Consider the following 15,238-nt stretch of genomic DNA (forward strand, 5'->3'; position numbering starts at 1 on the left):
AAGTCAAAGTCAGTATATTATATTAAAAGACAACCCTTCACAGTCGCTGACATCCCTTTGTCTTAATTTTTAATTGCTAATCATATGTAGAAGGCACTTTGAATACTAGGTTTTAGTAGTAGACATGAAACTCAATAATTTGTATGTAAATCTTTAATTTGGAAAATTCCAAAGGACAAAGCATGAAGTATCCCATGGACTATGTGAGTCCTTGCAAAGGTACAGGTTGGAATGGCTTCTACTGTGAATAACTGGGACAACTCCAGTATTGTCCGATAGGACATTAGCAGAATGAGAATAAGCTTTACTTTTCATTTATTTATCTGTGTAATTTTATGTATTCTCTTTATTTATCAAATGTCAATAATTTAGCCAGGAGTCTTCCTCCTTCCTCTAATCTTATAAAATTCCTCCATTGTTTGGTGATGTGAAAATTGATTTTCACTCAGTTCTGCTGATTTCCACCCAGGTGGCATGTGCTGCCGTCGCAGTAACTAGGGGCGCCTGGCTTGGGGCAGTGCTAATGAGTATGTCCATACCACCCTTGCCCCAATAGCAGGAACTCATCGACAGCATCAGTCGCAAACTGCAAGTGCTCCGGGAAGCCCGGGAGAGCCTGCTGGAGGATATCCAGGCCAACAACGCACTTGGTGACGAGGTGGAGGCCATCGCAAAAGATGTGTGCAAACCCAATGAATTTGACAAGTTCCGGATGTTCGTTGGGGACCTGGACAAAGTGGTGAACCTTCTGCTCTCGCTGTCAGGCCGCCTGGCCCGGGTGGAAAATGCTCTCAATAATTTGGATGACAGTCCTTCTCCTGGTGACCGGGTATCTATAGACACATCCAGCTGGGAAATGGGAACAGGGCAGTCTTGTGGGAAGGCTGTCCTTGGGGTGTTGGGAAAGTCAGCTCTTTGAAGCCTAGCGCTGTTTATATGTGGCCTGTCCACCTCCCAGTGCGAGATGCTATTGAAATGTCCAGTGCTCACCCACCTTTCTTTCCTTTTAATGTAGGGAAAGAGAATGTTAGATGAAGGGAATTGGGGTAGGAGTGCAAAGAATTGAGCCATTGACACTGGGCTGCAGAGCTGCTGGGAGCCCTCCCAGGAACATTGTCTCTCTTTGACATCTTTTTTATTTATTCCCTCTGATCATTACTCACAATAATCTCTCCTTGGAACTCATGTCCATGGGCGGAGATTTTTCTCCTCCTGACTCAGCTGTTGATGGTGTTTTATGATTGCTGCTGCTTATGATTTAGCACCAGTGTGTCCAGAAGTCTAGAAAGAAGTAAAGGGCTTGTTTAACATTTCTCCCAGTCCTGAAGTGTGCTGCTCTGGGGACATTCTCACTGGGTCTTTGAATTATATTATATGCATAATAAAGGGAATACTATCTACCTTGTTGGCTTTACCTCATAGGATGGTTATCAGAAAAGCACCTAATTTCATTGTTTGCACACAGTTGGCCTTTAAAATAATCACCCTTATGATTAATAAAATGCCCACCACCCCATCCATCTCAGTAGCTTCCAGGCACTAATGAGGCCTGCTGATTTTTTTTTTTACAACCTGAACTGCAATCCTTCAACCAATTAGCATCAGTTTACCTTTGGATTGGAATGAATTGGCCTGACCTGGTCTCTTTCCGTGAAAATATACCGTCTCCTCCTTCCGCACACCCGAGGACTCGAGTGTTCCACTGAAGCTGGCAGGACACTGAGTGCTTGTTGCTGTGGGCATTCCTCAGGAGTAGCATGCTGAGGGTAGTTCCTGGTGTGAGACACTGTTTATTGTGATAATTCCTCTTCACTGACTTTTTTTGTGTTTGGCACCTTGCAAAGTGCCACCGTGTCCTTGTGTTCTTTCCTTTGGCCGCTGTTCAGCACCACTGCAACAGCGCAAAGCAACAGAACAGATATGCTGGTGCTTAGGTAAAAGTCAGGAACTCTGGCTGGGGGTGTCACTCAGTGGTACAGCCTGTGCTTGGCTTGCATGAGCTTGGCCCAAAGTCCATCCCCAGCACCAGAAAAGAAAGGAAGAAACTTGCTCCTTGAAAGTGAACGTTTCAGCCTGTATATGAAGACAGAGAAAACGTTCATCTCATCCTTTCTGAGTTTTCCTTCAATTTGGAGTGGGTAGGGAAGCTAGCCGTGTTCTGTGAGCAGAGAGAGTGATTGTGAGTGTCATGTATTGGGAACAGGGTCTCCTGATTTCCAAAAGAGGGCCCTTGTAGGAAGTGAGGGGGACCGATCCCAAGGCCTCTTTTAGTCCTCCCTTCTATCCTACTCTGCTCCTTAGTTTGTCCTTGTTTGGCAGTACACTCACAGGCTCTCTCTGGCACAAGGTTTAGAAATCCCACTCTGGAATTTCTTTAGGCCATTTCCCTTTCCCCAAATTGCCCACAGTGTTGTCAGGAGATGGCTTTGACACAGATTCCCCAACTTGTTTGCCCCTTATGAACATCTCAGAAGTTTGAGTTTCTGGTCCCCTGATTACCCTTTTGCTCATCATGATTTCTGTTGACTGTTCAATGCAGACAGTGGCAGGAGACCCACAGGGACCCCTAAGCCGCTCCCCAGAGGACTGAGGCAAGAGCCTGCCACAGCCTCAGGGCTCATGCTGCCCATTTCCCGAACATTTCTGTGTGGATTCCATTGGATAATCTGATGGACGGCTGTGGGACCAGCGCACCCAAAGCTGCCTGGTTTTCAAGGGGTTAGCTGGAACCCTGTCTTAGTCCTTGCCCTCAACAGACTTCTTTCTCTCCCTGTCCCTCAACAGCAGTCGCTGCTCGAGAAGCAGAGAGTCCTCATCCAGCAGCACGAGGATGCCAAGGAACTCAAAGAGAACCTGGACCGCCGCGAGCGCATCGTGTTTGATATCCTGGCCGCCTACCTCAGCGAGGACAGCCTGGCAGACTACGCGCACTTTGTGAAGATGAAGTCGGCCCTCATCATTGAGCAGCGGGAGCTGGAAGACAAAATACACCTCGGGGAAGAGCAGCTAAAGTGCCTGTTTGACAGCCTGCAGCCCGAAAGAGGCAAATAAGAGACCTGTCCCCAGCAGAGGTCAGACACAAATCCTTCAAGCTCCATTCCCAAGGATGCAAGTGGAAACCCCAGCCTGTATTTATGTCCTGGAACGAGATTCCTCCATATAGCACAGTGGCTAGTAGAAAAGCAATAATGTCCGTGTTTGTGTAGGATGTTTATTTAATTTTTTGATTTTGCTTTGGAATGCTGAGCAGAGTTTGTGTCATGCATGACTCCACATGAAGCTGGACTCTGCTGGCTGGCGAGGCCCCATGGAGGACGAGGGCTGGGCCTGCGGTACATGCATGTGGTCATTTTCAGCAGTGGGCCTGCCGTTCCTCCTGTCCTCGGATGCCAAACCAGCTCCGGGAAGTCACCAAGCATGTCCTGGGGGTGCTTGAGAGGGGAGATCCTGGCGCACTTCTCTTGTGGCTCACCCGGACACGGGCTGCTGTGTTTTGTCCTTGCTCATCCAACAGTGTGGTCATTTGTTGTCTCTATCATCTGATGATGTTACCTGACCCAGCAAAACTCATGATGATGATGCTGATAATTTATTAATGTGTGGGAAAGGTGAAAGGTTTCCTAATAGTTAAAAACCAGCTGTGAAATGAACAACCTACATGTTGGGTGCATTCATTCGAAGATTAAAATTGCCACTTAAATCGCATGCATGCTTTAAAACACACCCACACACAGAACAAATACCTGTAGTTCTCACTGACATCAGTATAATCTTTCCCAGCCAAGTAAAATTACGTGGTTAAAAGTATGTCCAGTAATAATGTTCTTGTTAGTTTCCCAAAACCTATGGAATATTTTTAGATGACTTTTCCACCCAGAACATTAACTTTGTGTGCTAATGATAATTGGCTTGTTTTTTCTCTTGTCCTCCAAGTCTGTTGTTGCCTGAGGGCTGCATTCCTTGTACTGGAAGACTTCTTCCTCTGGTTTTTCAGAGGTTCTGTGGACTGTCTATTCCCACACTTTATCTTTTTCTGCCACAGTGTTTAAAGATTCTGTGCCCTATGTCTTGGTTGTAAAGAGAGTCTTACTCATTAAAACGATACTCATGCCTCGATTCCCAATTGACAAGTCATAGACTGGGAGAAAACACTTGCAAACCATGTCTCTGACAAAGGATTTGTATCCAGAATGTACAAAGAACTCCCCAAACCCAATGGTAGGGGGGGAAAAAAACGGCCCAGTTTAAAAAGTGGGCAAAAGACTTGGGCAGACACTTCACCAAAGAGGATATATGCATGGCAAATAAGCACATTGAAAAGATTCTCAATCGCTGGTGGTTTGGTTATGACTTACTTATTTTATGTAGTAATTGTAGATCTGGTGTGTTTCCTCAGAACATCTTCACTGGACTAGATGCATGGTTAATGGTAAGCAAGTCCCTCGGATGACTTGATGTTTAGGGATTATTAGAGCATTTATTTTATCAAAGGATCCTTTGAATCTTAATTTCCCCTTAATCCCTTAAAAGAAATTTCTAGCAGGTGCGGGAGTTCCTCTGTTATCAGTGACCATAGCCTTCCCAAAACACATATTCACACACCCACACATATGTGCTCATGCACATACGTGCGTGCACACACGCGCGCGCGCATGTCTGAAAGAACCTGAATCCACACTTCCTGAGCCAGAATTGCTGAGCTGGGCTCCAGAGGCACTGTGTTGATGCCATAGTGCATTCTGCACAGCAGAGTCCAAACTGGCAAGCTTCCTCGATGCAGGCAATAAACCTTGCCTTTGCGGCATCCTACACATGCCAAAAGGCTGAAGGCCTCTTCAGAAGTGTTTGTTCCTGTTGAATTCAGCTACTTCTAACTTGAAACGTCCCTGCCCTGCCATTGTTCTGTGGCATCTTGCCCCTTCCCACCTGGTGGCCCCTTGCTGTGGATGTCAGTCACGGCAGACAAGCCAAAGCTGACTGTCCATAGACCCCCTCAAGTAATTTTAGAATGTTGTATTTTTAATTTAGACAAAGCTTTTTACCTGTGATCCTTTCCCCTCACATACAGTATTGTGATCATTTTAATGATACATGTGTAAAATGTGAAGAATCAAATGTGTGTGTCTGCACTCCGCCCTTTTGTGTCTTTTTTATGACTTTCTTCTACATAGCAATACATAGTGCTCTAGTATCCTTTTAGTAAAGCACACATAATCACAACCTTCTCATCTGTAACCCTGTTTGCCTCTTAAATGTCTGGTTAGCGGGGACCCAAAGATTCCAGTGAGGGGTGTACATATCTTGTATATAGTGATGTTCTTACATATAAAAACAATCTGGTGCTATTGATTGGCCCTGGGCATTCGTAGGTGGTGGCTGATCCTCACCCTCTGTCATAGCACAGCTGTGGGAAGCTCTGTGTAGCAAGCTTTCTTTTGGTCAGGGGTGTTGTCTGTGGCTTGTGTCCAGCAGTCCACAGTGGCAAATGTGTGCAGATTTCATGCTTGACACTTTCTATCAACAGATCATCTTGCTTGATTTTAACTAAATAAATAATGTCTCTTTGAGTGAATGGAGCATGTCTTTGATTTACCTATGTTGCAGATTTTTTAAAAAATATTGGGGTGTAGCTCATTTGTAGAGCACATGGGAGTCAGGTCAAGATCAATCCCCACCATCAAAAGAAAAAAACACACTCTTAAATCTTCACCATGTATTAGATTCTTAAGCCATTTGAGTAAACTTTAGTATTGACTGTATGCTTGTATCTGGCCTATGTGGTTAAGGCTAATCAATTATAATCAGAAAAAGTCTGAAACACAGGTTGTATCAATTAGCTCTTGCATCAGTACTGGTGTGTAACAACTATGAAATCTCAACGGTGTAGAGTGCACAGTATTGACTTAGCTCACATGTTTGTAGATCAGTGACTGATCCAAGGTGGGCTCTACACCACGGACCTCTCCTCTTCCTCCTGGTACCAGCAATCAGGCCTGGGCATGGCCTTGGCAGGTACGTAACAGAACAAGTCCAGTCATGAAGGTGCTTGTTATGGCTTTGGTCATGTCACACCTGCTGACTTTCCAGTAACCAAAGCACATCCTATGGAGTGGCACCAAAGCATCCAAAGCTGCAAAGACAGTTTCTCTGGAGCAAAGCCGTCACTACTTAGTTGCATCGACATGAGCAGGTGACTTAGCATCTTTGAGCCCCTGTTTCCCCTCTGATTGGACATGTCCTGCTTTGACATTAGTGTGTTGATGTGCTTGGAACCAGTTAGAGAAGTGCTGTCCAAGCTGTGATTTGAGTAGTACCCCATTTTCTATAGGGGATACTTTCCAAATCATCACCCCCCAGCCCATTAGTGGCTTCCTGAAACCACAGATAGTGGTTTAGACCCTGGAGGTGAATTCATGAGTCTTGAGTTGTTTCTCAATAGTTGTTACAGAAAAATAAACATTGCAGGACAACAAAGAGCAGGTAGAGTTGCTTACCACCTCAGCCAGAAACCAGCACTGAATTAGTTTCCTGTGACTGCTATAACAAATTGCTATAAACTTAGTGTTTTAAAACATTAATTTATTACCATTCTCAAGATCAGAAGTCTGTCAAGTCTGACGTCAGCCTTACTGAGCTAAAGTCAAGGTGTTGGCAGGGCTGTCCTTTGAAACAATTTGTTTGTTTCCAGCTTCCAGAGACTACCCCATTCCTTTCTCATGGCTTCTTCCTACACTTACCAAGTTTGCTGCTTAGCATCTTAATTCTCTTCAACTCTGTTTCCATTATCTCATCTCTTCTACCAGGAAACCCTCCTACTTCCCTCTTACAACAATGCTTATGGTGTCAGGGAGCCCACTCAGAAAATCCAAGATAACCTCCCATCTCAGCATCCTTAATTTAACCATCCTGCTGCGAGAGGTAACATATCCACACAATCTTCCCTTCTTTTCATGCTTCCCCCCACATTTCTCCCTTTTGCTTTTTACTTTTTAACAAATCAGACACAGGCTGGCCACATGTTTTTGCAATCTGCTTTTTTATATAGCAACATTTGGAGTGATTTTCTTGATAGTTCAGTATAGTGACTGTGTACTTGCCTATTTTAAGGGCATGATATAGCTTATTGGACTTATATTCTAAGTGTATCTAAAAGGATTTTTCCCCTTTTTGTCCTAGTTATAATTTGTCTCATGTCTTCATACATAGTTCTGATCATTTGCTTGGGATAAATTCCTTATCGTAGAAATACTGTGAACAAAGCATTCTCATGGAATTTTGACTTCTGTTTAACATTCAGTCCCGAGGCCTGCCTTGCTGATGTACTTTGCCTACTTCGCACCTGTGTTTCCTACAGAAACTTCACTTGAAGCCATCTCCAATCTTAGAAGTCTGTTTCTCACCAATTAGGGCTCTCCTTCTGTGTATTCATGTCTTACCCAGGTGGACATGTTTCAAACAGGCCTATGATTCAAGACCCAAACCAGAAGGAGATTGTTTCCCATGAGTTGAACAGTATGTTTCCTGATGTGGTGCTGGTGGGCTTTGACATATAGATGCCACTCATCATTGCCTTTTCATATTACTTATTGTGATACAGGGGATTATACCCAGGGGCACTCTACCACTGAACTTTGCCCCCAGCCCCTTTTGATTTTTTGAGATGGGGAGTCTCATTAATTGCCAGGGCTGGCCTTGACCTTGCAGTCCTCCACCTCAGTCCCCAAGATGTTGGGATTATAGGCATGTGTCACTTCACTCTCTCTGCCATTGCCTTTCAAATAGATGGCCTTACTGTTGAGTACTGTGGGCATGCCTGTAATCTCAGTGACTCAGGAGGCTGAGGTGAAGGATCTCAAGTTCCAGGCCGGCCTTGGCAGCCATCGACATCCTTCTTAAAAGTTTTTCAAAGGGCGGGAGTGGGTGGGAACTGGGGATGTAGCTTAATGGTAGAGAGTCTTTGGGTTCAATCCCAATACCACAAAATAATTTTTTTTAAAAAATGACATTACCTTCAAGCCTGTTAGAAACAATTTTGGGCGAGAGGCACAAGAAAGTGATGGGAGACATTTCAGACAGATCATCTTGGGAGTAGACTCCTGTGATCCATTAATACACATACCCACCCCCATGAAGGCTAACCGATCACAAGGACCCATGATGAAGACAAAAAAACCAAAGACAGCACTGGAATCCACAGAGTGATGGCGGCTACCCTGCCATTCGTGAACTAGCAAGGGAGAACTTGGAAGGTGAGACAATAGGTGGTAGAATGTGACAACAGAAGGTGGAACAGAAGGTCTTGGACCTCCTTATCCATGGTGTGGATGGGACCTCATTGCTGCCTGGACCAACAAGCCAGCAACGAATAGCCAGGAGGGACCTAAGAGGAGCCTCATCCTTGTCCTGCTGGCCCGAGACACTGGTCATCATCCTGAGCTTCCAGTTGAAGAGTATGCTGCTGGTTAGTACAGATTTGTCCTTTATTGTATATTCTTTGTGTGTGTGTGTGTGTGAGAGAGAGAGAGAGAAATATACACAACATAACATTCACCACTTGGACCATTTTTAAGGGTATGGTTCAGTGTCATGAAGTATATTTACATTGTTGTGCAACTATTACCACCATTCATCTCTAGAACTTTCTGTCCTTCCCCAAACGAAACGGTATTCCCATTAAATGCCATCTCCCCATTCCTTCCTGCCCTGACCCAGGGTAACCACATCCTACTTCCGGTCTCTATAGCTGTGAGTCCTTCAGGCGCCTCATTTAGGTGGAATCATTGGATGATCTTCTGTGACTACTGTTTCACTTAGTACAATGTCCTGCCGGTTCGTCCGTGTGTCAGAATATTCTTCCTTTCTTAGGCTGAAAGTATTATCTGTACACATGATCTCTGAGTTAGGATTTTGATTTATGATGGTTCAGCTTGTGGTTTGACAACTTTATTAGGATGTGAAAGAGATGTGTTCAGTAGAAACTAGACTTTGCATTTTGAACTTGGATCTCTCTCCTAGGCTAGCGGGACATGGTAGGATGTATACAGTCCTCCCTGTCCTGCTCCACCTGCATGCAGGGCTTGTTGCTTTCATCACTGCCTTGAGAAACACCTTAGCCACCCACTCCCATGACTCTCCTGAGGAAACTATCTGAATGCACTCATCCTCCTTTGGCTTTTCTGAAGGAGGACTGGGGCTGGAATGCCGAACAGATCTGTAGCTGCTGCTGATTTGAGTTGAGCACAAAGTGACTTTTCTAATGGTGTTTGAACAACCCCAGTAGACTCCTTCCTACCTCTCTGCCCTCCTCTCCTGGTCCTGGAACTTCAGAGGTTGCCCACAGCTTTAATTTATGAACTAATTTTTCTTTCCCTCAAACATTCTCCAACTTCTATGCGTGTGCCAACTGAGGCAGCATCAAAGTCCCTGGCTTCTACACACTTGAATCTCCCTCTTGAACAACCAGTTCAATGACCTTGCACATTTAAGTGCTTCCTGGCAGCCCCTACCACTCGAGGCAGCTTCTAGCATCATCACAAAAGAAATGCTATTGCACCATCTGAAACCCACTCAGCCTCACTCTCAGATCCCCAATGATGTGCCAGTTAAATTGTCCCTTCAAAATAATTTGTTCAGGATTATCTGGCCAAAGAGAATGATGGCTATAAAACATGGTACCTGTCAGGATCATTCTATTAGAAGGGATTTCTGATAACAGTCCCTTATCCTGCCTGCCTCTCCAGAGTAACCTTATGATAAACTGCAGACTCCTCAATGTTATCTACAGATGGCTGCAATGTCTGTTCCTGCCTCCCCCTTTTTTCATCCCACACCTGCAACTCACTGCCTTATGGATTAACTGTCAGTTTTGACCTTGCCCTTCAGGGCACGCCCCAAGCATACAGTGGTCTCCCTCCGTCCCATTTCTAACACTTGGACTCTTCCTTTTGGTTCGGTTAGGACAGCGTTCCCTCAGAACTTCTCCTGTGCTTCCTCTCTCCATCTTCTGCTCTCCTGTAGCTTGTGTTAGTACTTGGCTCGTAATGCCTGTTTGATCTCCATTTTTCACTTGAAAGAATCTCCTTCCAGGACGAATCTTCCTTGAGTGGGACATGTGAGCTGCTCCTCGATGCTTCCCAGTGCCCAGGGAGGCACATAACATAATAGATTTCCACAAATGTTTCCCTCTCTACATCTCTTAAGGACACCAGCTGTGTTTTATTGAGGTCCTCCTTAATGACCCCATTTCAACATCATTACTATTGTAAAGACCCCATCTCCAAGTACACTCACATTCTGATTGTCTAGGGACTATGACTTTTTAGGAGACACAGTTCAACCACTAATGCTGACATGTAAGTTCTTGTGAGATATACAAACAGTATAGAACAGGTGTGAAGCAAAGGGACTCACCCCACTATGGTGTGTCTGCAGTTTTCAAGGAAGAAGGCAGGGCAAAGGAAGCAACTGGGCATCACCATGAAAGAGGCCAAGTGCCAGCAGGCAGGAAGTCATTCTCTGTGGCCAGTGCCTGCCATGCTGCTCTCACTAGAGGGAATCAGGAGCCACTGCTGCATCTAGGAAGTCCACCATTCCTACATCCATTCACCCACGCTTTCTCTGCACTAAGCAATGTCTACAGATTGCGGCACAGTGATGAGTAAACAGGTAAGAATGAGGAAGACCAGAAACAAGGAAGAAGGAAAACAAATCCATACATCTAGGGTGGTGACAAAGTGAAGCAGGGAGGGAGTGGGGAGCACTGTCATAGGAAGTGCCATTTCTGAAAGACAGGTGAGGGAAAGCCCAATTAAGAAGAAGCTGTATGAAAGAGATGAGGCCCAGAGAGAGCCGTGGAGTTTGTTAGAGCATATTAAGTGTGCAATACCTATTCGACAATCAAGTGGAGATGTCAGGTGGATGGGTTTTAGGCCAGAAGTCCAAGAAGCACAGACGAGCTTAGTTAAGTCCCCAGTGCCAGTCAGCTTGATGAGCCATTTTCCTAGTGGATGTTAGTCAAACTAAGGCATTTGGTTTATAAGCCCCTGGAACCCTGTGAAACTAACACCAGTCAGCCCTGTTTAGCATGTCGACACAAGTCAACTGGATCCTATTGTTCTCCAGCAAAAGGAACCCGGACTCTTTAAAAGAATAATGATCCCTTCCTCTGTCAGGACACAGGAAAGTACAAGCATTAACCTGTGATACTGGAAAGTAAAGAAGTGCTCCAGAAAGAATACAGCTATGCTCATCTCATGAAAATAGAAGAGAGACTGGTAAACTAGAGTAAAGGGACTTGAGGAAAGAAAGAGGGAAAGGGAAGGTATAGGGAATCAAAGTGACCAAATTAAATTGTTCTATTATGTGCATGTACAAATATGTAACAATTCTACAATTATGTATAATAACTGTAATTGACCAATAAAAAAAGTGTACCTAAAATATACACACATACACAGGAGCAAACATGGGAAAATCTCCCACTGGCCAAAGCTGACACAAGTCAAGATATAGAATAAACAATGGTAGCATTGAATTTTAACCTGGAGAAGAAAATAAATAGCCACAAGTTCATACTGACATCAACAATTAAAAGGGAGACAAATGATGATTCTTTCTTACAGAAGGAATTGATAAATGTAAGGCCTAGAAACAGAAAATCGCCATTAGAAAATCCCAACAATTGGGAGACTGAGACAGGAGGGTAGCAAGTTTAAGGCCAGTCTGGGCAACTTAGCAAGACCCTGTCTCAAAATAAAAAAGACTGGAGAAGTTTAGTGGTAGAGCACTTGCCTAGTATGCATGAGGCCCTGGATCTGATCCCAAGTATTATGGAAAAAAAAAAAGAATACTGCAGTAATAATTGTTTTAGGAAAGATTCATCAATGAATGCTAAAGTTAGTTTGTAAAAGAGAAGAAAGGATTTGCTAATGTCAAAATAATTCCCCCAAGACAGTTATTAAATACAAGAGGAAGGTAAGATGCAAAGAAAGATAAATTTGCAATGGAGAAATCAGCAGGCACCTCCTTGGCCATGAGACCATCACCAACAATAAAACATAGAATCATGGACCCTGGATATGATGCACTGGGAAGGACACATGTCAGTCCTGGCTTGTCTTAACAAAAATGCTAATGTTCATTTCAGTCATAAAGAAACATCTGGCAAATAAAAAAAAACTGGTGGGCATTTTACAAAATAACTAGCAAACTTTAAGAATATTGAGACCAAGCAAACATAAGGTGGGATTCTATATTGGGTCCTCAACTAAACAAAAGAGGGGAGAGTGATGGAATTCAACCTGTATCACAACAATTTACCATCTAGGTTTTGGTAATGGTATCATGGTTACTCAACATCTTAATGTTAAGATCTCTATTTGGGGAATAGCTGGGTAAAGATTAATAAGAATTTTCAGGTCTATTTTGCAACCTTTAAATAAGTTTAAACTTTTTCTAAAAAAAAAAAAAATCAAGTTTTAAAAGTCAACATTAGTCCCAGCTTTCCAATGAAAAGCCTAGGTTGAGATGGTAAACCCAGTAACCATCTGGCCTACCCAAGTCGTTGCCTAGGTATCAGAGGTGGTAATGGAAGATGTAGCTGGAAATAGAATCATTTGAAATCCTTGATTAATATAGTACCTTGAGAATATAGGGTTTGGACTCGAGTCTCCACAACTGCATTAGTCCATAAATGTACATATTGGCCTTGTTTTCTCACTGGTGAGTTGTGGATTTGCCCTGGGATGACAGTACTCAGCAGTGAAGTCTCTCAAAGGTCAGAAGACATGGATCTACTATTAATGATACCAGGAACAAATCCCAAGGGAAGTCACTTGGTTGGGGGAGAAACAGAGATAAGCAATAGCAGAACATTCAAGAGAGACTACCCCTAGGGCTGATTCCCCTCTTTGGGGAAGTCCATCTGTTATGGTTTATATATGAGGTGTCCCCCAAAAGCTCATGGGTGAGACAATGCAAGAATGTTCAGAGGTTAAAGATTAGATTATGAATTTTGTGATCTAATCAGTGGATTGATCCACTAAGATGGATTAACTGGGTGGTAACTATAGACAGGTAGGGTGTGGCTGGAGGTAGAGGATCACTTGGGATGTGCATTTGGGGTTTATGTTTGTCCTTGATGAGTAGAACCCCCTCTCTGCTTCCCAGTCTTTGTGTTCTGAGCTACTTTCCTCTGTAATGCCCTTCTGTCATGATGTTCTACTTCATCTTGGGCTCAGAGATATGGAGTTGGCCAACCATGGACTGAACCTCTGAAACTGTGAGCCAAAATAAACTTTTCCTCCTCTGTATTGTTATTTTCATTTTTTTCTGTTTGTCACAGCAAAATAAAAACTGACTAACACACCATTCCCATATTTGTTTGAACACAATGAAAGCATGGAAATTTAATGGAAAAACTTTCATCTGTCCAATGTGGTTTTAACTCTTAAAAAATTAAATGCCAGAAGACATACTGTCAGGTTTGTTAAATAGTCAGTTCTCTCCCAAATTGGTTCCTGATAAATCCAATGATTTATCCAACTCAGTAAAGGTCTGATAGAATGATTCCAAGTCAATGATGACCTGCATCCCCTGACCCTGCCTCAGTGGTCCTATAGCCAATCCCCTCACACCCCAGCTATGACATCAACTGTCAGCATGTTTTATGTTCCACATATTTACACATCTTCCCCTCACTGACCAACAATTCCTGGAGGGACCATGTTTTTGAGCACATGGCAGCTGCGTGCCCTTGTGCACACAGGCATGCCACCATGTTGCATTTAAATGCTGCCTCTGAAAATGAGGATGTCTTCAGGTCTTTTCTTTTCCCCTGAGAGTTACGTTCTTTTCATTTTATAAATAGCTGGCTTCAAGTTAATGACATTTGTGGAAGTCCTCGTGCACATTCCTCCATTCCTGGGCACATGGAAAGGGTACCTTTAAATAAAAAGGTAAATAAAATAAAATAATAAAGCCCATTAAATACACACTTTTCCCCAAATAGAGCATTGTTTGTATGTAGCATCTCTTCACTGCTGAAAGATTGGAACACAAAAGAAGTTGTAGGAAATAAAGTATTTACAAGAGACAACATTTGGAAGTCCTGCTTTCCAAAGTTTTACATGTGTATGTGTGGAGGCATGTAAGAAACAAAAACACAGGCCATATACAGTCACATATATGAGGATATACAATATACATGTCTGTACATTCTTTTGCATCCTTTTTCTTACTTAGCATATAGTGAGGATTTCCTGTTATTAAAACATTTTTGAGGATTTCCATGTTGAATTATGGAATTTACTTAAGCAGCCCCCATTGCTTCACATGCCAGTGGCCTCCCGATTTTCCTTATTCCTATTGTCAATGACACTACTGGGAACATCAATGCGCAGGCACTCTGACCCCACTTCTTAGATTTGTCCATCCAAATTGATTCCAAGAAGTTGGAGACTGACATATTCCTTAATTCTCTCCTGTTTTAACTCTCGGTAAGTATTATAAAAAATGAATTACTGTAATATATCCTAGGTACTAAAGTATCTGTATGTACTAGAATTAATTAATCCTCTATTGCTTGACAACTTTTTAAAAAATATTTGTTGATTGACCTTTATTTATTAATTTATATGTGGTGCTGAGACTTGAACCCAGTGTCTCATGCATGCCAGGCAAGCGTGCTACCGCTGAGCCATAACCCCAGCCCGCTTGACAACTTTTTAATGAAGTATTTTTATTGTATTCTTATTTCAAAATAATCATGCTCACGACAGACATATCTAAAAGTACTGAATATCTACGCACTATTAAAAATCATAATCTTAGACTGTGCATATAGCACAGTTGGTAGAGTGCTAGGCTAGCATGCACTATGCCCCAAGTTCAATTCCTAGCCTGACATAAATAAATAAATATTTTAAAAATCATAATCTAAGTGTCATAAACACTATCAAGTGAAAAAACCAGTCCACACCTGAATGCCTACCACATGGTTCCCATTTTGAAAAACAGGCAAAATTATTAAAATGTTTAGGATGCATACTGAGGTGATACAACTATAAAGAAAAGCAAGGAAATGGTAAATGGATGGAGTTGTAGAACATCATGAAAGTGAAGAAAGCCAATCCCCCAAAACCAAAGGCTGAATGTTTTCACTGATAAGTGGATTCTGATCCATAATGGGGATGGGGGTTGGACCGTGGGAGTTCCATTGGAGGAACTTTAAATAGGGCAA

At 43.0% G+C, this 15,238-nt stretch overlaps 1 protein-coding gene across 5 annotated transcripts in view; it reads left to right on the plus strand.

Moving 5' to 3' along the window:
- Positions 1-5,572, plus strand: part of LOC101954944 (protein Shroom2) — a 131,701-nt gene extending 126,129 nt beyond the window's left edge. For 4 of the 5 annotated variants that reach the window (XM_078035385.1, XM_078035386.1, XM_078035387.1 and 1 more), the window contains 2 exons: positions 557-829; positions 2,785-5,572. In XM_078035385.1, the coding sequence (XP_077891511.1) occupies positions 557-829; positions 2,785-3,051 (540 nt within the window). In that variant the 3' untranslated portion in view covers positions 3,052-5,572. The remainder of the gene's footprint in view (positions 1-556; positions 830-2,784) is intronic. The other variant, XM_078035384.1, reaches the window with a different exon arrangement.
- The last annotated feature ends 9,666 nt before the right edge of the window (positions 5,573-15,238 follow it).

The sequence above is a fragment of the Ictidomys tridecemlineatus genome, chromosome Y (genome assembly GCF_052094955.1).
Source record: "Ictidomys tridecemlineatus isolate mIctTri1 chromosome Y, mIctTri1.hap1, whole genome shotgun sequence".
In the NCBI taxonomy this organism is placed as follows: Eukaryota; Metazoa; Chordata; class Mammalia; order Rodentia; family Sciuridae; genus Ictidomys; species Ictidomys tridecemlineatus.